Below are 26982 nucleotides of genomic sequence, written 5' to 3'. Positions count from 1 at the left end.
ATTACGAGTCTGGCGGTTCAGAGATAACCCTTCGGGGTGATTCAGGCGCTATACAAACTTATAAATAAATAAACAGACTGCAAGACTCATGGGGGCGCGACGATGGCGGTCTTCCGACCACCCTATTACAATTTGGGCGGTCAGACTGGCATTTCCCCTCTGCAGCCTCCAGGTAACCACCGCTCCCTGGCAGTAGTGCGGCGGTGTAGAGCCTGCGAAATGCTGCGGTCCTGCCAAGCATATTGCAAGTTTCCTCGCCGCCGCGATTTTCATGGCGGTTCCTCCTCGATGAAACCGTGGCGGAGAGGAAACATAGGGGGCCATACAGGGCCCGCTTGTGCCTCTGCGCCATGGGGTGCATGCAGGGGTGCAACACATGTTCCCCCTGTGTGCATGCACCCCAGTTCCTTTCACGGCATGGACTTTTCGGTCCATGCTGTGCAGGAACTGTTTTTGGCGTTCCCATTGCAGTGCCCATTTTAGCTGTGCTTCAGCGGGGGCGGACCTGGCACTGCGCCGCCAAACTCGTAATCAGGCCCTAAATGAGGTGGGGTGAGGAATGATTCTGCAAAGGAAACAAGCTTGGACGATTTTCCCTGTGCTTTAGGGCTATTTCTTAGTTTCCCTGGCTAGGTCAACCATGGCACACATGGTGGTCCCAGGGAAAAAATATGTATTAGGTCTGCCCTAAATAGGGTGGGCATTCCAACACATTGACCTGGTGGCCCAATGGTGGATGGGCCACTGAGTCATAGACGTCCGATGGCAGAGCCTGATGCACTGCAATGGGAAATCAAGTGGTTCCCCACCTGCAAATGAGGTGGGCCTGCTGGTTTTGGTGGGTTAGGAGCATCACCAAATTTTGCAAGGGTTCCCATTGTGCCAAACCCTAAATCACCCGAAAGGGCTTGGAAACCCCATATCCCATTACACAATTCCCTAATGTGGTATTAAATAAAACGTGGGGATCACTCTCACTAAAGGTAGAGGGATGTAATATATGTAAAATTATTTAGTGCATGTGTGTAGCCACATTAACTCTAGTATGTAATAGAGGAGATACACCTATAACAAAGGTATTATATATATAAAGATTGAAATTATGATTGGTGTAATACAAATATAAATGTATTGTGTTGCCTTTCCATAGCCCCATTAACAATGAATGATAATTGGATTAGTTCCTGAATCAAAATTGTGTGTGAAGTAACTTTAGCAGGCACTTCTGTCGCTGAAGTATGATGTATGTAAAGATACAAATTATGTTTGTAGTTATTCCGGCTCAACAGTAAACTTTCAAATTAAACCCTCATAACATGCAAACCACAAAACTCATTCCCACCATACCCAGGTGTCAGCATCCTGATAAGTAGAATGAATGATCAGAAATGTATAATCTTAGGAGAAGGGCTGGGGAGGAACTGGAAAGGATAGAACCTGTGTACAAAACAATGAGGACCCCCATGTATTATGATCTTCACCATCATACTCACAGAATCTCCTGTCCAGGTTACATGATCATAATGATCATATTACGTACCCGCTGTTTATTTTGTACCTGAAACAAGAAGACAAGAGTCCCTTCTTGTTGTGTATCTCTTCAAGGTGTAACAAAAGCCATAGGATATGGGGTTTCTTGCAAACAAACACTATTCCAAACAAGCACTTGTAAGGTTTACACACTTGTAGTAGCTTCAAACTGTAATATAGTACAGGATATAAAACACAGATCTTTTTCCTACAATCTAAGGCACAGGCCTTTAATGGTTAGGCAACAATAGTGACTGTGCATCTTCAGGGCTTAGCATGTGCACCTACAGAAATATTGACATTAAACACAACTTTATGTCATGAAATCTATATTCAAATAACCATACATTGCCAGAGACCTGCAGCTTTCAATGATATCTACTTAAGAGTTCAGTTAATTTCCAGAAGAGACCTGAAAAAATAGGGTTCCATCTCCTGCATCCTGTCTAAGTTTTCTCAGATTTCTCAGAGTTATCTGTCTCCCTTCAGAGTTTGATATTTGATGTGTATAGGAGAGGCTTAACTCTGTCAAAGTCTGTGACATTTACTAAGTGATCCTTAACAACCTGCCGCTTTATGTTAACACGATATTACTTAATGCTGCCCAAGGAGACACGAATAAACATCCCAGCAATTGACAAAAGGGGTCAAACCAAGAACGTGGAAAAATGAGTAAAAAGAGAACAGTTACAATGAGAAATATATATATAACTTAACCTATTTGGCTTCAAATTGGTTAAATACAAAGCAAAACATTTTAAAAGCCACAATCAAGAGTGTGTGTGTTAAGAATTCCCTAACCTTCTTACTCAACTATTTTCCATGTTGGAAAATACCTTTTTTTAAGTAGGGCATCATTTCACATTGACTAATTCTGAAAAAGGAGCTATCCAATCACAGAGAGGCAACATCAGCCTCCAATCATTAATACGAGTGCACCAGATTTGCCCCCTCGGCAAAGCAGTTTCTGTGTAGCTGCTAAACAGACATCTAGTACCGGTATTCCCAAGGTCTCGCTCCGTATGATTATAATACATTTCCTTGTAGAGAATTCTAAAAAAGATCTACCCCAAACTGTAAATAGAATTTCCAAAGCTAGTAGTTTCTGCTTATAACTGAAAGTGCCTCTTCATTAACTGGTGATTTTTTCTGTAGTATTGTGGATGGGTGAGAGGGAAATTCCAAGAACGAGTCAGTGGTGAATGAATTACATAACTTACAATTACAAATTATACAAGGATTACAATGAATGTCTCTTTGTGAAGAAAATTGCTGCATCCTACTTCTCCCTGATCTATTAGGATCATTTGATTCTGTCAATCATGATACCCTTTTCCAAATTACTAAAGAGCAGAATAGGCTTTAGATGAACACTTCAAAATTAGTTCACATCCTGTCTCTCTGACAGTGCAAAGCTCACCAAATAGGAAATGCTTTCTCTACCCCTATCAATATCACATGTGGAGAACCAAATGTTTCAGGCTCTTCAAACTCTATGTGAAGCCATGAGGCAATGTTCTAACAAAATATTTTGTAACTCTTTTTCCTAATATCCTGACGATTCAGAACTGAAAATTGAAATTGAATGCCTCAACAGCCTCAAAGCCCTCACCTTCTCCCTTATTGACATTCAGAGCTGGATGACAAACCTGAAATTAAAGTTAAACCCACCAAAGACTGAGGTTCCAGTTGAGTGGACTACTAAACTCAAGGACATGAGCCTCATGCCAAAAACGATCTCCTCTGCTAAATCTCTTGGCTTCAAACTCAATAAGCTACTCAACCTTGATCTACATGTCAAAGAACTTGTTAGGAATGTCAAAGTTTATCTAACACTTCACTGTAGCCTCAAGTGTGCCATAGTCATTTTATGTACAGATTACAAAAGTGTACTACTGACTGGACTGTCTAACTCTCCCCCAGCTCCCTTCAAAGCAATCCTCCATTCGGCATCTTATCTGGTCTCCAATATGATGTGATCTCAGCTCATCACACCAGTCCTTTCAATACTAGGTTGCCTTCCTGTGAACTGTCTCTGTGCATTTAAGACTGTATGCGTCACCTACAAGGCGATTCAAATTACCAAACCAGAGCTCTTGTCTGAAGATTTTCAGCTTCCTGGCAGACACATCACTTTAAGAAGCCAAGCTCTTCTCGACATGGACAATCCCGATTCAGAAAGTCTTCCTCCCTCAGACATTTAATTTCTGAGAAACTCCAGTGATCTGGAATGCTGTATTGACACATATCAAATCAATCTTTGCTTGTAAAAGGGACCATAAGCAGAACTCCCTAAAAGATCATTCGTAATCTGTGCTTACCTAATATATCTTCCCTCGACCTTCACTACAAAGATTTCAATATCTTTTCGATGCCTTATATTCCTGTTCTTCTGTTATATGATTTTGCTATTTTTTCTGTGCTATGCCTTGTAAAACACTCTTTCACTCTGTGCTCAGGGCCATGACATGCTGTATCAAGAAGTTAAATAAATAAATGCAAAAATGAGAGCAAGGATAGGTAACCAAGTGCATGGATGATGAGTGATTAACTGCATTGACAAATGGATGACTGAAAACAATAAAGAGTTACGTCCAGGAATAAGCCAGACCAATTAGCTTTGATAAGTTATACATGTATTGCAGTGGCAATACACCCTTTTTGTAACTGTGACACACAAGAGACCAGATCACACACACTCTACCTCTCAGCCAAACCATATTTGTCCCCATGCTGCACAAACTCCCTTTCGGTCACCTCCATCACCTTCATCTACTTCTCTGTTACCGTGTGCAGATTGTGAGCAGTAGACAAGACACTGCTCAAGATTTCTAGCAGTCTATCCTTCAGGCCGGATGAGATTGAAGCTCCAAGCCACTCATTGCTGTCATGCCTCCCAGTGCAGAGCTCACTTGCCAGAATGATAGAGCCTCCAACCCGACAAGGAGCCGTCTGCCCTATCTAGAACAGCTAACAGAGACAGGGCGGAGACCAATCATCAAGCGGAGCAAGCTGCAGCTGCTGTAACAGAACTGTACGAAAACCAAGAGTGATAAATGAATCATGCGAAAATATCAATCAGTTGCAATAGATATGAAAAGTCAAAACAATACCTTTAAGTATTTCAAAATAATCTTAGATGCTTAAAAGAAAACAGTATTTTACTGAGGAACAGCTGGTCTCCACATCAACACATCATCATGTAGCGGCCATAGAAATTAGAGGATTCCTCAGGTTCACGGATAGACCACTCCAATGATGAGTGGTTCAGTGGTTCTCAGTGCTTCGCTTGCCACAGAGCAGGACACTTTTTGTTTGCCAATCGCCAGTACAAAACACAGAAATAGTCATAGCCATTACAATTGGGCATAGTTGTTAAGAGTCTGAATTTTCCACCCACTCTACCCAGATTCGGTTGAACTTTTGTGGGACGCCCCTCGCCTTGTACACCAGTTTTGCAAGAGCTGCAAATGAGTCCAATAATCCACTCTTGTAGGATGGGGCCTGCTCATCTCTTCAGTGTCTACAGAGATCCCTCTTAACCACCATGTATGCCGTCGCTAGGGGTGAGCGGGTTGGCCTGGTGTGCCCCATAAATTCCATTATCCCCATAAGCATGATTTTAGGGTCAAATTCCAGTGGGATGCCAACCACCCTCCCCATGTGTCTGTAGACCCATACCCAGTACGCCTGTGCCCCTGGACATGTCCAGATTGTGTGATAAAAAGGTACCCTGAGAGGAGTCACAGCGCATGGCACGCTCGGTCGCAGGACGACCAATGCACATTAGGTGTTCAGGGAAATAGTAAATCCTTTGGAAGTATTTGATTTGTATTTGCCGTATTCGCATCAATATCACTAGTGTCTCGGGCCCTCATTGCCTCAAACCTGTCATTATTGTCTAGGGTACCAATGTCCTCCTCCCATCTGGATCTCAATACTCCCAGGGGCTCAGGCACATTCGCAACCATGGATTTGTAGAGCCGAAATATGCCACCGCTACCCAATGTGTAGGTCACCAACTTGCATTGAAGCGGGTTGAATTAGGGAAGGGTCGTGAGCCTTTGTTGGTGTGTTAATATCAACTCTGTTAAACGAGCAGCGCTAATAAAAATGAGCTGAGTGGTAAAATACTAATCCAGGACATGATAGGCCAGCCTTGAACACTTGACTTGCATAGTAAAGAATGTTGACCATGAAATTGTAAATTTACAAGTGTACGTGCTAAATGTATTGTTTTTGTTTTCTTTCCAGGGGTGCTGCATGCACAAATAATGCTGACTAGAGAGGGGCCAAAGGTTCTACACTTCAAGTGCTGCTTTGGAGAAACAGCCTGCCAGGTCAGTAATTTATTTGGAAAACAGAGAATATCTGCACCATAGAGAGGACCCCATTATGATTCGAATGTTAATGGCTCTGGTAATTTCGGCTCTCCAAAAGAGTTTTATTAGCCAGAGGCTTTCCAGGGGTTGGAAGCATTGACCTGATATGAGTTAGATGCTGAGTGGCAAGTTTTAGTGGTCCACTTAGGAATGAGGAATAACCAGGGGAATCAACTTTAACACACAATTCCCCCTGATTATCCTCATTCTTACCCTGATTTTCATCCAGTGAGATTAGTTCCTTCAGGCAGCTAGAGTCTTCAGAGAACAGGGGCTACAGTGTTTTAGCATTACTCATAATTGCAATGGGTGCAGTAAATCCCAAACCATACCCTTCGGCATAGCTGCCAAGGTTTCAGATTGCTTATGTGTGACATTTTCATAATTTCAGTGTAATTATGAGTGACATTCAACGACTATGAGTGACCCTTTCTTGCAAGCTAAATCAAGCAATAAAGACGGGCGAAACATATAAATAACAGAAATTACACTAATTTGCGCATCGAGAAACTCTGAACAAATCTTCAAACTGCTGCAAAGCACCAGAAATGGAAGGGCACTAAACTAGTGCCCTTATATAGGGGGGCAGCCTGGAGGCTGTGTGTTGCTGTAGCCAGGCCCCAGGTTCAGGGGTTGTGAGGGAAGGAGGAGGTGTGAGAAGGCTACATACATGGGCCTGCTGCTTGGAGGCTGTGTGTCGCTGAAGCCAGGCCCCAGATTCAGGTGTTTTGAGGGAAGCAGAGGGGTGTGAGAAAGCTTAATTACTGTCACTGATTTTGTGCCACTAAATGCACGCCCCAGGAGACCCCTAAAAGGTCTGAAGGATCCAATGGAATGCAGTCATACAGAGAGCAGCTTCCAAAAAGTCTTAACAATTGAGCAGCTCAAAGTATCTGGGCATATGCAGTTGTGCAGTGCAGCTATGTGTATGGGCAAGCAAAGTTCTGGCACTGAAACGTTTAACATGACAAACATTGTATTTACCAGCAGTATGGTATTAATAGAGGTGCGTGTGTTTTTCAATTCATGCGCAATAGAAGCAGGGGCGGCTGGTGACATTTTAAAGTGGTGGGGCGTAAAATGATTGGTATACTTCACCGTAGCGAGCGAGCGTAGCGAGCGAGCCCGAACCCCTATAAGGAGGGTTCGGGGGGGTTCTCCCCCCGAGAAAATTTTGAAAAAAGAGAAGAGAAATGGTGCATTTTCAAGCAAATTTGAGAAAGCAGGAAGGTTAATAAAGCAATTGTGAAAGTGCAGTTATAACATTAATAAAGAGATGTCATATAACATAGGTAGCTGCTTATTCAGTGTATAACCACAGAGCTTCATAACAGACTTCGAGATACAATGCATTTCTGAGTACCTCACTCACAGATGTTTTTTATTTAACAAACTAAACTGGTTGCAAAGTAGCAGCATTCAACATTGTTTACTTTTTGTAAATGAAATCAGCACGTCTCTCTCTAAGAGCAGCAAACTTTTCAATAACTTTAGTGTTAAAGTCCGGGATTTTCTGAACTAGCTTGCTCTCTACAGAGAGCATTGCCAAAGCATTGAGTCTTTCCTCAAGCATGGTGTTTCTCAGGAATGTCTTAATCCTCTTTAAGGCTGAAAAACATCGTTCTGCCTCGACTGTTGTCATAGGAGTGGTTATGACAATTTTAAGTAAAGCCACTGTCTCTCCAAGTGACTTTTCCATGTTAAGTTTATGGATTAAAGCCAGCAAAGACAAGGCACTTGTGGCCTTCCGGTACACAGGCATTCCGTACAGTACAGTCAACTCAGTTCTCAGCTCTTCTTTATTGAGCATAGGATAAGCTCCCACAGCCTCATTCAGAGCACGCTCCGGGAAGGATTCATCATATTTGGCAAACTGTTGACTTTGCAATAATGTGGCACTCACCAAATGTTTAGTGAAAGAAAAACGCTCTCGTGCCTGCACAATTACAATGTCACAGATCTCCTTTGCAATTCGGACCATAGTGGTGATGTTTTTCCTGTGGTTTGTGAAAAAAGATTTCTCTGGCAGTTTGCTGTCTAAATTGTCAACCCCATCTCTCACTTTGCTTATGCTTTGTACAAACATAGTAGTATATACTTGCACTTTGACAGTATCTATCTCTCGTGCTTGTAACTGATTGTATAACAGGTCGACAGCTAGCATTATATCATGAAATAAATACAGTAAGAACTGAAACTCTCTGTCTTGTAGTGTTCTACCAAAGCCATGGGCTTCAATCTGACTTTTGTAATCAAACTCATCATTGGCTTCTATGGCTTCAAAACATTTCAGAAGGTCCTCTCTATGTTCATAGATTAGGTTGACTGTACGGATGTTAAAGTTCCAACGAGTTGAGGATCCCCTTGGAACGCTTTTGTCTACAATGTCATGAAGTGCTTCTGTTCTTTTGGGGGAACGCGAGAAGAATGCTGCCATGCCTCCTATATCCTGAAAGAAAATCCGTGTCTCGGTGATCTTTGATACTGCCTGTTGCATAATAAGATTAAGTTGGTGAGCGTAACAGTGCACATAATGAGCATTAGGGTACACATCTCGAATTCTCTTTTGTACTCCACTAAGGCTTCCACTCATTACGGACGCACCATCATAGCTTTGCGCAATAAGTTTTTTTTTTTGAGGCAGCTCTGGAAAAATTAAGCTCAGTTGACGCAGTATAGCTGCAGTAATGGTTTCTGCACTAGAGTCTCTTAAATGTGTGAAACCATAGAACCTCTCCACAACTTGTCTGTCATTGTCAATGTATCGAAACACTAATACGGACTGTGTTTTAGTGGCCACATCAGTGGTGTCATCAGCCTGAATAGCCACAAAGTCTGTGTTTTGCAATTCTTGCACAATATGGCTTCTCATAATTTCGAGCATACACTCAAGAAGTTCATTTTGTATTGTTTTAGAGGTGCCCTTAAAGACTGTAGCACGTGCTAAATGTGCTTCCATATCCTTGTCTATGCTTGCTATTAAATCCACAAGGCCTTTGAATATTCCAGGATTTGGGGAACCTTCCGATTCATCATGGCCTCGCAATGCCAGTTCAAAAGCACCACAGAAACGAATGCAATCAATTATTTTGGATAGAATCTGTCTGTTCCTATCAACTGTTTCATTGTGTTTCTGTATTGCTTTGCGGTATGCATCACTTATCTGCTGCTCAATCGGAGCATCTTCCCCCAACATTCCCAGTCTAGTCAGGTTTTCCATATGCTTTCTTGTGCGTGAATGCTTCTTTATTTTTTCAGACAAATGCTTCAAGTCGGTTACTCCTTGATTTGTCCAAGAAAACTCACCACCAAACAGCAAGCAGGGGAAGCAGAACAGAGAATTTCTTAAAGGGCACCCTGTAAGCCAATCAGCTTTTGTGTACCAGGCGTTTGAGAATGTACGTGTGGACATTTTTCCTCTGTCCTGGGAAGTTTGCTGTAGTTTTAGGTCAGGCCGATGAGGTCCCAATTGCTTTAAATCTATTTTCTCTTGAAGTGGCCGTGCCTGGAATGACCTTGTAATCAGCTCTTGTACTGTATTCATGATGACGATGCTGGCCTTACCAATATATATTAAAGAAACCTGCCAATAATCAAAGTACAACATATAAGGTGCGGTGCAATAATATAAAATTGCAGTATAAATACATATATCTTGTGCAGTATCGCAATAAATCTCCAACAGCTCCCCTTTGCACAACATGACTGCTAAAAATACAGCCTTACTGTCTGCTGCCTCTGTGTGCCATAGTGGTTGCTGAAGGCACTGAAACAGACACTGCTTGAGGGCTTTGAACAAGGCAAGGGATAGATAGTGCTGTTAACAACCGTTATTGCCCAAATCACAGGGCTAAGGGTGTTAGTAAATTCCATCCACTGAGGGTACAATGTTCAGAATGTGTGCCTACCCCAACCACCATGTACAGTGACCACACACATACCTCTAACTCCAATCTAAAAAAAAAATAGCATCAGTTTCCTTACCTTTAGCTCTGGTGTTTGCTGGGTCGTAGCCGGGGTGAAAGAGCAGCAAAGGAGGTCTTGTTCTTCGCCGGAAATATGACCAAAAATTTGGTAAGGGTTGTCAAGCTTTAGAAGGTGCTGAAAATAAAAATAACGTGCTGTAACTAGACAAGCATTGCTTTTAAAATACAAGTAATCCCAATGAATTTTACCAGCGTCAGTTCTTCAAGTTAACATAAAATAACTACAGTGTTCTTGAAATATTTATTTTGTTTGATGTTCGGGGAAACCAGACTTTTTTTAGTCTGCTACGTTAAAATTATCCATTGGAACCTGCTTACATTTAAATGTAATAATGATATGATTTTTAGCTTTCAGTATCTTTATGGAATATAATAGATCAAAATTTTAAATTCAAACGTTTCTACTAAAGACACGTTTAGAAGCGCAAGCGTTATCTCAGCACAACTCTTGCATCCCCCTCTCTCTCTGCCTGCCATTGCGCTCCATGTTTCTGAAAGGTGATAAAAAAAACACGTGAACTTGCGTTTCAAATGTCCAATCCTGCTGCAGCACACTTACAAAGCCCACACATGACAGTAACCCGATTCAAGGCCCCATTCTCCCGATTTTTTTTTTACAATCTCCCACTTTGCTCTTCTCAAATGTTGGCATGTACGAAAACCAAACGTGCATTTGCGTTTCAAATGTCCGATCCTGCGCAGCACAATTACAAAGCCCTTAGCCCACACATGATGACAGTAACCCGATTAATACTATGCCCACTTGAAATGTGTCCGATCCGATCCGATCCTGCTGCAGCAGTGCACACTTACAAAGAAAGCCCACACACACATCACAGTCAGTAACCCTAACCCGATTCAAGGCCCCAATCTCCCGCTTTTCTTTTTAAAATCTCCCACTTTGCTCTTAATGCTGGCATTGGCAAGGCATGTATATGGGAATCGGGAATGGGCCAGATCGGATCATCGGAATGCCTACGAGTACGTACTCAAAAAAGGGGGAATTACAGTAACGCCTGACACGTCAAAGGATGCGCGTGAATCGGATGCGCTGGAGGCCCCATTCACAAAAGCTGTCACTTCACATCCTGGCCCTCCTCTCTTCTTATGAACAGTAAATACATTTGCCGATACAGCCAGCCTCAACATGACAGTACATTAACAATAGACCAGACGGGGTGTTACTAACAACGCGCACGTGGCCTGAAAAACAAACAAACAGCCCCATCCCGCCCGGTCATGTGTCTGGTAAAGTGCACTGATTACTGTTAACGCGTCGTAGATAAGTGTACTTGTTTCACACACAAGGCGACCTTTGCACGAATCATGCATTTGTGTATATATTGTATGAACGTACTATATAAGGAAGATTTCTAAATGAAAGAACCGATTTATGGAATCCGTCAATCATACAGGTTAGGGCTGAGGAATTGAACCAAGAGCGTTCTGAAGGGAGAGGTTGGAGCGCTCAAAATGCCACGTATAGAAGGAATCCATATGCTATTAGTAGGGTGACCAGGCACCCGAAGGCTGTTTATATACACTCGGGGACTACCCGCGGAAGAATGCAGGGTTCGGTTGACTCTGTGTAGACCGTGTAAGTTATTAGATGACGCTTGCAAGGATCAAAATGTCACATTTATATACGACCTGCGTTATATTCAAGAGACAGCAGTGCTCACACGGCCATATAGATTACATATCATGCAAGACTTCTTGGGACCCAGGCATCTGAAGGTTGTGTTCTGATGCCAGGTGAGGAAAAGTGCAGGATTCAAAATGCTACACATAGAATCCATAATCTATATAATGGGAGGCGCCGGACTCACGAGGCGTTGCTTATATAGGGTGCACGTTCTATCTACGGAAGGCCGCGGGATTCAGAAGACGATGTCTAGAATCAATAAGGTTTCAGAGCGGGGGTGCAGGAGTAAAAAGGCTGTTTATGTGGAACCCACGTGCTATCTAAACGTCACTGTGGGATTCAGAAGGTGATGTACAGAATCCATAGGGTGTCACAGTGAAGGTGCAAGAATGAAAGAGCTTTTGTGGAGTAGCGCCCACCTACGCTCCGAGGAAGACTATAGGTTTCGTAAAGTTGTGTAAAGAATCCATAAGGCAACAGAAGGCGAAGAAATGTGACAGCCCACGGGCTCTCCGAGGACGACTGCTTGATTTTTAAACTATGGACAGAGTCCATAGGATCACACCGAGAGTGTGGGAGTAGGAAGGCTGTGCTTACACGGGGTCCACTGTCTCTGCCGAAGACTGCGGCTGGACTCAGAAGATGTACAGGATTAGGAAGTGTGACAAAACACGGCCTGCCACTGTCTGACAACCCCGGGCTCATTGACAATGAATATTCAACATTTTAGAGGGAAGGGAGGTGCGAAATGTGGAGGAGATTGTAGGAAGCCACGCTCGGGTCATCCCTGGGGGCCATGTCTGCACCTCTGGTGCTTACAAGCCAGGGGCAGGCTGGGGCAGGGGTGCGACTTTTCAATACAGGGCGCTAAAACAGGGAAGGGGCTGCCTCCTCCAAAATCAATGATAATGAGCTGTGCAGTCGCAGACTGCAGTACTCACCACAATGGACAAGTCAGGGACAGGGACAACAGAGTAGTAGAGTAGAGTACTGAGTACACAAGAATTGTCTCGACAGCACACGAGTCACACAACGGGTCCTGTACGCACCGCCGCCACGAGGTTATGCAGACAGTGTGGCACCACCGCGTGCGTGATGACGCGACACAGACTGCAGAGTGCGCACCTCATGGCCAATCACTGTCACTGTGTTCAGACATAAGCCACAGTGATTGGCCATAGTTGCGCGGCACCCAATGCAGTTACTCGTAGGGGGTCTGAGAGGCTGTATCAGGCTCTCAGCCAATCCAGAGACGCTGCATTAGCAGCGCCTGCCCTGGATTGGCGAAAGAGCACGGATAGGGCTCGCCCGGATACCGAGAGACGGGGCTGCTGTATGATGCAACCCTCGGCCTCTCGGCCCCCTCCTTTCAGTAGTACTCAGTGGCAGACAGTGCGGCGAATGCGCATGCTCGTGCTTGTCGTGAGACAAACTCGAGCATGCGCAAATAAATTGCGAGCCGGCTGTCTGTCAACTGTGTCAGTGCTCGCCCCCGGCCCCACCCCCTTCATCATGTCCGAGTCCGACGCAAGCCAATAAATAATATCATTGCATTGCAATTTGCTTTTTGCGTGCGTGCGTTCGCCGCGTGGTAAGTGGGGCTCCGCCCCTGCGCCCCAATGGACGCACCGCTGCTGAATAGAAGAGTTAAACAGTTCACGACTTAGGGCCCGATTATGATGCGGTTAGGAAAGCTTCCCGACCAAATCGGTTTGGAAATGGTTTCCGACCCACTCGGATCGGGAGAGTCCGACCAACTGAGTATGATGCATCGGGATGCTTCCAGATCCGATTTGGTTGAACTCCCATTGACTTCAATGGGAGCCTATGTTCCTAACCGCATCGTAATCGGGCCCTCATTTGGGAAGACATGTTCCCGATCCGATTCATCGTGATCGGGCCCTGGGTGGGAATGCTTTCCTAACCGCATCGTAATCTCGCCCATAGCAGGGGATTCAGAACTGTAATCTGGTGGTGCCATGTAAACATCCCAAAATAGTACACCATAGCACCACTTGCTGCCTCGGCAAACAACTGCCATTACGTCAACTTTTCACAAAACCAGCAATGAAGCCTAAAGCAAGCACTGAACAAATAAGAGACACGCTCTGCCCACAACAAAATCGCCGCTCCCCTCCCTGTTCTCTGCCGTGGGCAGCACAGCTGAGTCTGAACCCATGCCCCCTCACCTCTCTGCTCACGTCGGCCACTCCTGAACGAAGTCCCCAACAGACGGCGATCAGCAGGGCCTCCAGATATAAAGAGGGAAAAGATGTATTGTATTGTATTGTATGGCACACTTGTATAGCGCTAACTGTCACCCTACGGGTATCCTGGCACTTTAAGACCTAGACCTAGATGTCCACAACATTTTCAGCTACCACCAGAACCCCCTGCAAGGCGCACCTCTAGCAGTTGACTAGGGAGATCCAACAGGTGGCGAGGCCGACCCAGGCAGTGAGCAGCCCAGCCCAGTTCCAGACTCGGAAAAAACGAAAAACTCAGGAGCTTAACGGCAAGAAACTGCCATTAAATGATCATTTATAAAAGGAAGAATCAACACATTTCTGGATTTGAGGCCGCTCTCTATGTCCCACGTGGGACCCGGCCTGAGCCTACAGGATGTGAGGGCCCCAACATGGTTCTTCTCAGTCAATAGACTTTAGTAGTAATAGTGCTCAACCCTAATAGAATGGATTAACGAGCAGCTGAGTGGTGTCCAGCCAGCAACAGGGCACCAGATCACACAAGCAGACTGCTTAAGTTTTGCCACTGTCCACACTGAAAATAAATCGTTGGACCAGCATCAGGATGGTCAGCGTGTGTGACTATGCATTTCAGTGCAGTGATGCGGAACACCATACTGTCTAATGTCTGATGCGTGGTACTTGGCAGGACTGCCCTTTGGATATTACGAGTAACTCGTAATAAGAGCCAATGTATTTCAGATATGCAATATTCTCACTTGCACATAAGTCCAGTGAGGCAAGCACAGTTGCTTGAATCCTGGCAGGGCCGACTCAGCCCTTTATTTTTTGTGTGGTCGGTAACTTGAGTTCTACCATAGAGACTAATAGGAGCATGTGCAATTTCTGTAGTGTTCTGAATGAGGAGAGTGCTTTAAAGAAATATGTTACAATTTTCATATAATGGGGCCTTATAGGGCATACCTTTCAATCACTTAAGTGAAGAAGAGGAGACATTCAAATCCTCTGCATTTCCTTCACAGTGTGGAGGACGTTAACATCTTGAACTCCTCTGAAAAAAAAATCCTTCTTGTGCGCTCGTACGAGAAGGATTTTCTTTTTCTTTGTGTGAAATAATAATCTTGAGTTGTGAGGAAAGAGCTTCCTTCGCAAAAATAGTTTTGTATTAAATGTTAATTAAATTAATTTTGTATATTTATTTTAAATGCAGAAAAACATTTAAAAAATGCTCTCACCTTAATGTTAAATTAAATGTTTTTTTATTTAGATATATTAAATTAGATTATTTGTTCTGAACTCTAAATTAAAATATAAATTCCTAGCTAGAGTACAAAAATTAAATTTTTTATTATGCATAAATACTTATTAAAATTGGATTATAGAAATAATAATTAAAATTAATTTAATTATATTTTGACAAAAATGTATGTTACAATAATGTGTAAATTAAAAAAGACTGCTAAAATCATGTATAATCAAATAATAAATATGCTTTATTTTTAGAATTATTTAGCACTAAATTATATTTATTTATATTTTTAACTATTTAAAATAATGTAATTTAACTTAACATTATTTTCTATGTTTTGTTTTTTAAAATCCCTATCTCTATTATTTTCTATGGATCAGTCTTGCAGTACGAGTGGTTGGCCATGTGTGATACTGGACATACTTCAGCTCTAAGCTTGAGTAATGTACTATTGTTTTGGGTGCTTTTTTGAAGTTTAGAAATGCAGTTTTTGAATATCAGTGGGCTCACTCTTTTGTGGGTGGGTGCATGTCTCTCCCTAAAACCATTGCCGATTCCTCCCTAAACCCCTTACATTTAGGGGGCGATTCCGATCTCGCTGGGAGAAGCCACCGCTTTCCGACCGACTCGTGCTCCGGGGGTCCGAGCGCCCAAGTACAATGCGAACAAGCGCTGACGGACAAAAGTCGTTCGGAGCCCCATTGAAGTCAATGGGAGCCTGTTGTACAACGCGTAAATAGGCTCCCTTTGATGAAAAAGGTACGTTGCGCACAAAGGCGCCCCCTGTAGTGGGGATGCGTCTGTGCCACCCGCACCTTACATGCATGTGTAGGGGGGACCCTTTGGTCCCCCCCTGTGATCGACTCGTAAGGCTACGGGAGAAGCGGGGTCCGGTGCGGACCCCTGAAGTCCGCTTCCTGGAGCGTTTACGTGTCGGATGCTCCGACTCGATCCAGCTGTCCGAATCGTGCATCGTACTGGCTCGGTTTTAAATCGCCTCCATTGCACGGCACGGTTTGCTTACGGACGAGACGTACGGAGCGGTTCGGACCCGAAAACGATTCGGTCGGCGATTTCTCATTTCTCGCATCGTACTTGCTCGCTCGTACAGCTGTACGAGTCGGTAGGAAAACACGCGTAAGGCTCATAGTTTTTCCAGCCGGATCGCATTTGAAGCCCTTCCGAGCGAGATCTGAATTGGCCCCTTAGTAGTAAGTATGCCTCTTTTTTTCCAGCCACTTCCCCTGGTCCCTCTCAAATTTACTACTTAGGGGCCGATTCCGATCTCGCTCGGAAGGGCTCCGAACGAGATCCGGCCGGAAAAAGTACGAGCCGTACACGTGTTTTCCTACCGACTCGTACAGCTGTACGAGCGAGCAAGCAAGTACGATGCGAGAAATGCGAAATCGCCGAACTCTTTCCTTCCCTTTCTTTCCCTCATTTTCCCCTGCCTTATTGTCAATTCTTTTCTCATTCTAGTTTTCTGTTATATTGCTTTCTTTCTCTTTTCTTTCTTTATTGGGCTGTTACCTTTTATATTTTCTTCTTAATTTTTCTTTCTTCCTTCGTCTCCTTTGTGTCTTTTGCCCTTTTTCTGTTTAAAAAAAATCTTTTCCTTTCTTTCTCTGATTTCTTTTGCTCTCTTTCTTGCTCTGCCTTTCTCTTCTTGTTTCTTTCCTATTTTCCTTTGTTTCTCTTTTTTCTCTCATTCAGTCATTCTTTCCTTTCTCAGTCTATCGCTTCCTCATTTCTCTCACTCTCCTTTCCTCTCTCACCTTCTCTGTCTCTTTTTTTCTCTTTAGTCCTCTCTATTTCTCCCTTTCTCCTTTTTGCTGTCTCTTTTGCCACTAATACTGTATGCTCACTGTAGCAGGGTTGGGTACTCAAGAGACCGTGTTTAAGTTATTTGGCCTCTGTGTACATTTACCGAATCCTTTATTAGGCCGTAGTTCACATTGATCCCCAATGATCATAATTGGCTCTTACTATGGGAAATGGTGGAGACCCCCATGATCTAAAGTGTTCCCTGGACCCTACCTGGTCTCCCACCAGCTTTACAGTGTGCTTTAATATGAACCTTTGCACTGTTCTGCCCTACGTCCTAAAATATTCTTTGAAGGGGACTCTTAATACCACCAGTGTGCTCTTCAAAATTCTATCACTTTTTTGATCACCGCTTCATTAGTGCTCATATTTTGAAAATGTCCTTGGGAGGGAACACTCTTGTAAGTTATAAGGTGGAGAGATAATTTCCTGACCTCGAGCTCCCTAGTTCCCGGAGGAAACAGGAAGCAGCGTAAGTAGCAACAGACATATATGATTTTCGGTGTCCTCGGATCACACCTAACCTCAAGAAGGTGGTCTCCAAGCCTCTAAACCGCAACCACAAGGGCCTTGTTGCCTCACCCCCACCTGGGAGCTAACAAGCTGGCACATAGCATAAAAGTGGTGGGGCAATCTTCCTAAAAAAATATCATAGTCAGAAGTAAGACAAGATTTATTCACACTCAATGGAGAAGGTTTCCTTTGCACACCTCATGAGCAGCAGTGGCCACATGTCCTACACCAGCATAAAGAGCATATGATACAGCTTTCTCCACGCCACATCTGTAGTTTGCAGTAAGAGAAGTGTTCTTCACATAGTAAGTGTACATTATGGCGAGCTCCCTCTGAAAATTGCATGAGTAGTAGTCGGGCATTATTTAAGTAAATACTTCTGTAATGCAAGTAGAAATTTCAGAAGGACAGAACTGATGTCTGAATGAACTTTAGATATATAAATATGCATGGATCCTAGCCATTGGCCTGGATGATGGACCACTGATGTTTTTGTTTTTAAACAATCTTCATTAGAAATTTACAGCAGCACAATTTAAATCTAAAGTAACTAATCGAAATCGATTGGTTATGCAAAGGGTTTGCTTTTCACTGCCTAATTCTTTTACCTTTCTACTGATGCTTTCTTCTGCAGCATCAAAGATCAAGAGGTGGAATGTTTTCCAAGTTTTACATAGATGTCTAACTCTCAGCAGGTGATTCTCCCGTTACTGAAAAATGATCTTTATGAAGTGATTCAGTCGACCATTGATGGCAGACTCAACAACTACACACCAGCATGGCTGGAAAAGAAAGTTGCCCTCACTGCATTCATGGCAAGCCATGGGTATCCTTCCCGCTATTCAAAGGGACTGGAAATTACAGGTGAGCTGTTACTACTGCAAAATGCATAGATATATATGCCAGTCATATGCATATACAAGTCACTGTTATGAGGACATAATGTCTTTGATGTACAGATCTTAGTCCACAAGTTGTGTCACTTTCAATAAGTTTCCACAGGCACACCATAACGTCAGCAGTCTTCACAAGCAGATCCAATTAAATAGCCAAATGCACATACTACCCGGAGCAGTTCTCTTCCCCAGCCTATGCATTCCTAAGCAAACCAGCAGTATCCTGCTCCCAACCCTCACTCTATGGAGATCACACACATCATACATTCGCACAAGATGACAGGTATACAAGACAAGCATCATCAAATGACAGGACATTACATTTTGTAACTTTCTTCAGCGAAACAAAAAACAATAAAGATCATACAAAACATAATCAGCCCAAGACACCCACATAACAAAACCATCCTCAACACAATTCAATCTATCGTTATTATTATTGTTTAGGAGTTTTTTATAGTGCTAACTTGACCTGAAGGTATCAGAGCACTTTAGGTGAGCACCAGTTGCGTTACATCAGACACATTCATTTTGTTAGGCACAGGGAGATTAAGTGATTTGCCCAGAATCACATTATATTGATCGTTCCTGCCAAGACCCGAACCCGGTTCCCCAGCTTTGAGGTCAACCACTCTAGCCATGAGGCCACAAATCATATATCACGCACAACTACTTGAAATTGAATGGAATGTATAAAGCACACTAAACCTGATGGTGTCAAAGCGCTAGAGCAGGTAAGGAAGCAACTGCAGAAAACAAGGAACTACACTCAGGGAAGCGGAAAAAGCCAGGCTTAAGTTGCTTACGGAACACCAAGAAAGAATCCAGAGCCACAATATGTACGGACAGAGTGTTCTATTGTTTGGTCGCAGCAACCAAAAAGGAGCGGCCACCCCACCTGGCTTTGTGGAATCTAGGGACAAACACTTTCCTGAGCAAATACATAAACATATAGTTACATACATGAAACATTTGTTAATAATGAGCTCCTTAGAAATGGCGCTGCTGGACGATTGACTCAGGCAATGGAACATCTGTTGATTTAAGTCATAACTGGTAGAAATCACTGGGTGCAAAATCACAGGGCAGAAGACAGAATCTAGTTAGGTGAGTTGGACGCATATCATGGAATCACAGCAGTGGAACAAACAAGGTAGGATACTAGGTTGTAGTGACCACATAAACTTTCAATTTCACCTATCTGCTCTAATGTGATAACCTTCAAGATGGCACCCTTGTTAGCTCTCAGTTTCCAAGCCAGGGTCTCCGGTGTTCTACAGCTCTCTTTCTTCCACAAATAGACATTATATTTTGGTTCCTGAGAATGTGAATAAGATCTCCATACAGAATGCAGCAGGCACTGTGATACATGGCATCACTGATTTCCACAGATCGAGGACTCACAGAAACGTAAGACACTCACCTGTCAATAAAGGAAAAACCGGGCAACCTGGAGTCCATCAACATAGGATACAATGCTGAGCAAATGTGCCTCTTCCAATGTGGTTCAACAGCTTATTTTGCCACTGGCAAGAGCGTGTCAGCAAGGGTTTATGGATACTCACCTACTATGTACGCTTTCAACCTCGACGATCCTTCGAAAAGACTCCATCTATAAACAGTGGTCTCACACAAGAAACTTTTTAAATGCCTTGTTCGATTAAAATGGAATGGAGTTTCATCAACATGTGTTCAGGCATGAATGAGACCCAATCCATCAGCGACACGTTCCTGATCCACTGTATCGTGGATTGCAGTGTCACAGAGGGCCTTCCTTAGATGGTCCTGGGTGAATTCTTTTAGTTAAACTCTGAACTTGTGACTAGGAGTGCTCTGAACATAGATTTTTGCAACTTCATTCAAATACTTGTTTGGCAGCTGGGGCATGCCTTGGAGGTACAGTAAACAGGTCAAAGTCCCTCAATGGTGGCGGGGCAGATTTACTAACACAGCAACACAGACTGGTGCAAAGTGTAAACCTGGAATTTTCTTTCAAGCGCAAACTTTGGAATTTGCTGTTAAAAATGACAATTGAGGATTAGCCAATTTAACCATGTTTTATGGGTCAGAGCATATACACATGTGACAGGACAGAAGTAACTCAGTGCACAGAATTCAAAAACCTGCAATATCAATCAGTAAAAAATTGAGATGATCATGCAAAAAAGAGGGATCTTCTCACACTGCCCATCTTCATCAGCCTGTTAAAGGAATTGGTATGTCCCAGGGTGGGCCTGTTACTCTCTCTACATTGCCTTTTGCACTTATGGATGCACATGCATATATAATGCACCACAGCATCCAAAGCCTCACATTGAGGTGTGCCAACATTTAGCATATCTCAATGAATACGATGTGGCGAGTGTATTCCACAGTGGCTGTGGTGCATTATATATGACTATTATTATTGCTCCACCATTATGTCACATATCTGAACACTGGCCTCTAGAGATCTGAAGTTAACTTTGTCCTCCTTCTAGATGTAACATTTGCAATGTGTTACACTCCTGATTTCAAATTCACTTTTTTTGGTTTCCATGCAAGCAATCTTTCTTCCTTGCATCTAGGTTCTGCTTGCACTCTGTCTCAGTTAGAATTGCCATAATTTGGTAGGTGTTTGGAAGTATATATTTGTAGCGTGTGGGGACTATAGATACATATGCTTAGCCAATTGCTGCCATCTATGGTTGGGCTCGGATGTTTATAATTTGTTTTTCTTTGAAGAGGGCCTTTGAGTCAAGATGTATGGTGACTCCATATAGTCTGTATTGCGCACGGTCATCGACTCCTTGGTTAGATTTTTTTTCTGCCATCGGGTTCAGACTTTAAACTCAAACTCGAACTCCAGGACTCAAGCTTCGATTAATGCCACAAGGCTGTTCCAGTGCCGCGGTTCATCGCCTTCGATGGAAAACTCAATGACGACTATTACATGCTGGTTTTCCTTAAATTGTTTTGATCCGCCCGCCCGGGCTCGGGCCCGGGTCGACTTCAATTTCATTTTATGCCACCATCTTCCTCTACTCGATGACTCTGAGGGATGGAAAAGACGCCTTTCAGTTTCTGCCCCAAGTGCCATGCCAAATACTTCAGGCAGGATCAGCACTCCATCTGTAGCCTTTGCCTATCCCCGGATCATGACAAGGTGTAATGTGAGGCGTGCCTGGCCTTTCAATCCAAGAAGACCCTTCGGTAGCAGCATTGGGGTCACTCCACCATGCAGGCGCACCCAACCGGGAATGTGCCTGCCATCCTTGGGAAACAGTTCGTAGAGAGGGGGGTGCCGAACAAGTCATCTTTGGCTCCAGCAAAGCACCACAAGGCATGGAAACCAAAAATGCCATCTTCGGAAGACAACATCAGCGCTGAAACAAGATCAGCAGCTGAGGAGCTCATTGGCATCAAAAATCCTGTTGGTGCCGAAAATGCCCTTGGCATCGAAAATGCCAAAGACAGTGTCAGAGCCCAGACACTAGCATGGTAGTGGCAAAACCAACACTACCAGCAACAGAGACACTTCCTAAAAGGAAGAAAACATTCAAGGAAGAGATCATGGGCCAGATTCACCCAGAGCTCCAAGGAAAAAGCATAAAGATAGGGGCACTAGCTCTATTCTTTTTCCTCCAACACCACTACCTCCACCTCCTTCCACATCTAAATCTCCTCCTCCTCCTCCAACTCTTCTTCCTCTAATGCCACCACCTGCAATATCACCAGTTCATATACAGTAACCTGAGCATCTTCTTCAGAACAACCACATTCATCACCCACACCGTCATCAGACAACAACCTACCGTGAGGTACTTTGTAGGGCTGCGCATTATCGTAAATTCAATAATACAATCAATCAGCAATTGTAGAGAGCAGCACTGTTACCTCTTGGGGTATCTGTACACTAAATATGTTGTGTCTCTGTCGAAAAGCCAGATCTTATGTTTCTTTCTGAAGTCCGCCAGGGAGGGTGATGTTTGGAGGTGGTGGGGCAGGTAATTACAGGTCTTGGCATTGATGTAGGAGAAGGAGCTGCCCCCGTTGCGGCTGCGATGGATGCGAAGGGTGCATGTGGGGGAGAGCGAGGTGGAGCGCAGGTGCTTAGTGGACAAGTGGAAGGTCAGTCGATGGTTGATAGTGGATGGTCCTTGTTTCTTTTTTTTTTTTTTTTTTTTAATTTTCAAAAACCTTTATTGATAAATGTAAAACGGACAAGTCAATACACCCTGAAGTCACGAAACCATAAGTTGGCCCCGCGGGGGTTACGGGGGGGGGTGCAGACATCGCTTACACAGACATTCAGCCGACATCCCGGAGGACCGGCGGCGCTTCAGGAGAACCCTCGCCTGTGGTGAACCCGTCACCTTTACTTCTGAAGTACAGTGCCTGCACCTGACCCTAGACCACACCGCAGCCCGCCCTATCTTAAGGCAATCCTACCCATGCCCACCAACTCCTACGAACCTGGTCCAATCCCTGAGTGTCCGTAACCATATCCCAACGCCCCCCCACCCCCCCCACCCCCCCCCCGCCCCCGCACGCACGTCGTCTCATCCCTCTCACATCCACTTGCAACCTTCTCCACAGTCCCTGCATCTAGCAGTGAGCAACCGTTGCGGCCCTCAACTTTCAGATCGCCGACGATCCTGCAATACTCTGCTGCCGTCCACCCGATCACTTATAGGACGTACCCAGCCCCTCCGGTCAATCCCCAGCCACTCCCTCCACGCAAAGGCACACCTTCAGACTATCACGCCAACGCCTCGTCCAGTCGTGCATCCACTGGGTCGTGATCCTGTACTTCCCTCCCTTCCGTCCCACTGTGTGCATTGGGTACATCGCACTGCGTCTCCCCCTGGCTAGTCGATTCAGCAGCCCCAGCGGACAGGTATGTTCTATACAGCCCCCAGAAGTTCTTGGGGCGGCTCTTCAGGGGTAACAATTCACTGTATATCTCCGCCTGTGTGCTGCAGTACAGCATGTCCCTAGCCCATCTTTTCTTTGTGGGAAGCGGCCCCCTCATCCAACGGGTCGCTACAACGCGTCGAGCCACTAACAACGCCATGTCCGTCAGGCGTCTCAGCGCCAGCGGGAGAGGCCTGGAATAGCCCAGCAACGCCAGCACTGGGTCTGGCTGTATGTCAGTTTCCAGTATCTGGCTCAGTTCCCGAAACACCCCCGTCCAGAACCGGGCTATACCCGGGCAGTGCCAGGCCATGTGTATGAAATCCGCCACTGGGAAATGGCAGCGCTCGCACTCTGCTGTTGGGCGAAGCCCATACCTGTGCAGTCTCTCAGGGGTGTAATAGACCCGCTGCAGGTACTTAAAATGTATCAGTCTATGCCTACCGTTCAGGGAGACCTTCTTGGTGCTAGAGCAGCAATATTTCCACATCTCGTCCGTTATTTCCATTTGGAGGTCGGCCTGCCAGCCGCTCCGAGCCACTGAACACTGGGGCGCCCGGTGCAGATCCCCAAGTTTCTTGAGGGTCGTCACCAGTTTGGCCGACGCCTCCGTTTTGATAACATAGGTAAGTTCCGGGATGTCCGGGGGTTCTGCCAGTCCCGGCCCCAACAGGGCCGACAGTGCGCTGCGGACCCTGTGGAATTGAAAGCGCTGGAGCAGAGTAGCTCCGGGTCGGGTCGAGGCGAGCTGCTCCCATGTCTTAACCACCCCGTCCTGAAACAGGTCCGCCATCTTAACGACCCCCAAAGCGTCCAGCGCCTGCCTCACCCCTTTTTCTCGCAGCGGGGGGAGCCAGACCGCCCATTCCACTCGCATCACTGGGGAATACAGCAGGTCACGATCCTGCGCCCTCCGCAACGCGTGCCACGCATGGTTCGTGGCCTTAAGAGAATCCAACGTTCCCACCCGGCGGTCCACCGGCTGGAACACAGTCGCCGGGAGTGGGAGCGGAGCCGCGAACAACCGCTCCATCAACACGTGAGGTATGTCCGAGTTGGCGTGGACCCATGTGTGCAGGTGGGCCGCCTGCGCCACCCTGTAATACCTTTCCAGGTCGGGGGCCCCAAGCCCACCCATCTCATAAGGGAGCGTTAGCACCTTCCACTGCACTCGGGGCTGCTTACCACCCCAGGCTAGCCGCACTAAGGTCTGAGTCAGCTGCGCGAAGAAGGCCCTAGAGAGCACTATAGGGATGTTTTGGAAGAGGAACAAAAATCTCGGCAGGACCACCATTTTCATGATGGCCACTCTGCCCATCAACGACAGGGGGAGTTTAATCCACGCCTCCACGTCATCGACAAGGTTGGAGTAGGCCACCCCGTAGTTTTCCCGGAGCAGGACCTCTGGATCCTTGTGGAGCCGGATCCCCAGGTATCGAATTGAATCTGTCGTCCACTGTAGAGGGTATTCCATAGGGAACGGCTCCATGACCGGGGTCAACGGGAACGCCAGTGACTTGGTCCAGTTCACCTTGAGGCCCGACAGGGCCCCAAACCGGACCACCTCTCTCAAGACTGAAGTGAGATTCTCCTCCGGGTTGCGGACGTATAGCAGAGTATCATCCGCATAGGTGGATATGCAGATCCTATAGGAGGGGAAGTTAATACCCTCAAATTTGTGATACTCCCTGATTGCGCACGCCAGCGGTTCCGCCACCAGTGCATATAGGAGGGGGGAAAGGGGCATCCCTGCCGGGTCCCCCTGGAAATCTCAAAGGCTTCCGTGACTCTGTCGCCTATACGCAGCCTGGCAGTAGGTCGGAAGTACAGTGCGCCCACCATCTGCAGGAAGGGCTCTCCCAGCCCGAGCTTCCTCAAGACTCTCACCATGAAGGGCCATTCCACGGAGTCGAACGCCTTCTCCATGTCAAGGAAGATAGCTAGGGCCTTACCCCCCGGGCGCACGTGTTGCATGGCCCCAAGGACCGTGCGGATGTTGTATGTAAGGTTCCTGGATGGGATGAAACCCGCCTGTTCCGGGGCCACAAGCTCCGGCACCAGCAACGCCAGCCGAGTCGCAAGGACCTTTGCGTACAGCTTGGCATCTACGTTGATCAGGGAGAGCGGCCTGTATGAACCGCACAGGTTCGAGGGTCTCCCGGGCTTTAGAATGGTGACTAACAGCACCTCTCGCATCGTGTCGGGCATGCTGCCCTCCTGGCAGATATCATCGAAGAGGGCCATGAGGTGTGGGAGGAGCTTATCCTGAAAGGCCTTGTAAAAGGCCACCGTCAGCCCATCCGAACCCGGGGCAGAACCCGCCCGCATGCTCCCCAGGGCCTCCAATATCTCGTCCTTCTGTACAGGCAGCGCCAGAATTTCCCTCTGTGAGTTAGACAAGAACGGCATTTTTATGTAGCTAAGGTAGTCGTCTATTTCCTCTTCCATTTGGGAGGACTGAGATGTGTAAAGTCCAGCATAATAGCCCCTGAATTCTTCTACTATCCCGGTCTCGTCTGTAATCACCCTTCCAGAACCAGTCACAAGTTCATCAATAACCAGAGGCCGTCTGGTGTTGCGGAGTATCCCCGCTAGTAGGGAGCCCGGGCGTTCGCTCTCCCCAAAGGTACGAGCCGTGGCATACTTGCCCATATGCTGCACTTCCCTGTCTGCTTCGCTATTGTATTCCGCCACCAGCGTCTGTATCTGAGCCGCCACCTCGGGGTCCATAGACCTCCCTTGCCGCTCCTCCAACTGTGCTAGTTGCGTCTCCAATGCCCCCAAGCGCCGCCGGATGGATTTAAGGACACCGGAGTGCTTTGCCATAGCCACGCCACGAATAAAAGCCTTAAACGAGTCCCATACCGTTTGAAAGCTCTGAACCGACCCCAGTTTGGCCGCAAAGAAAGTGTCGATCTCGTCAGCTAATTCCCCCCGGAAAACCTCGTCCAACAGGGAGTATGGCGGCATCCTCCACGTGAACGGAGGTAGTCGCTTGACCGGGGAGGCCAGCACCACAAGGAGGGGGGAGTGGTCCGACAGGGTACGTGGTAGGACCTTGCACCCCCTGACAACCGCCAAAAGCGTCCGGGATGCCAGCCAATAGTCGATCCTGGTATGCACATCGTGGTATGCAGAGTAATGCGTGAATCCCGCCCTCCCAGGGCTCCTGTGCCTCCAGACATCTACCATGTCTAGTCTAGTCAATTCCGCCTGCATACACAAGGCGGCGGCCGCCGGACGGCGGGCCCGCCCCGAGGAGCGGTCCAGGTCAGGGTTGAACGTGAAATTAAGGTCACAGCCCCACACCATGCGGGCGTGCGCGTATTGCCTGCACTGTGCAGCAAGTGCGGTATAGAACTCTGGGGTATCGTAATTGGGACCATAAACATTGACTACAATGAGGTCATGTCCTTTCCCGGCACACCGGGTAATCAGGTAGCGCCCGTCCGGGTCCGCGGCCAGCTTCGTTAGCGTCAATTTTGATCGTGGGTTTACCCATGTGATCACCCCTCTGGAGTGCGAGGTAAATCCCGCCGCCCAACTGTTACCCGATAGCCCTTTAGATAACAACAGTTTACTGGTAAGTGGGAGGTGGGACTCCTGTATGAGCGCCAAGTCAATGTGGTGCCTATGTAGGTAGTTCAGCACCTTCCTCAATTTGCGGAAATCATTCAATCCTCTCACATTCCACGTCAGCGCTCTAAGGGTCACCTCTCCGCTGTCGTCATTCATCTCGCTAGGCTCAGGCATCACTGCATTCACACTCCGTAGCCACAGCAGGCAGAGACCCATCGTGGGACTCTCCCCACCAGGAATCGCCAAACAGCAGACCTCGGACGTGCAAGAACAAA

General features: G+C 46.0%; 1 protein-coding gene across 1 annotated transcript in view; it reads left to right on the top strand.

The window, feature by feature from the left end:
• Positions 1 to 26982, top strand: part of LOC146801851 (trifunctional purine biosynthetic protein adenosine-3-like) — a 253558-nt gene that overhangs the window by 39808 nt on the left and 186768 nt on the right. The window contains exons 8-9 of the mRNA XM_085623717.1: positions 5785 to 5870; positions 18032 to 18200. Of these exons, the coding sequence (XP_085479843.1) occupies positions 5785 to 5870; positions 18032 to 18200 (255 nt within the window). The remainder of the gene's footprint in view (positions 1 to 5784; positions 5871 to 18031; positions 18201 to 26982) is intronic.

Source organism: Triturus cristatus, chromosome 8, assembly GCF_964204655.1.
Source record: "Triturus cristatus chromosome 8, aTriCri1.1, whole genome shotgun sequence".
NCBI classification, from domain to species: domain Eukaryota; kingdom Metazoa; phylum Chordata; class Amphibia; order Caudata; family Salamandridae; genus Triturus; species Triturus cristatus.
This window is presented reverse-complemented; position numbering and strand designations above follow the sequence as displayed.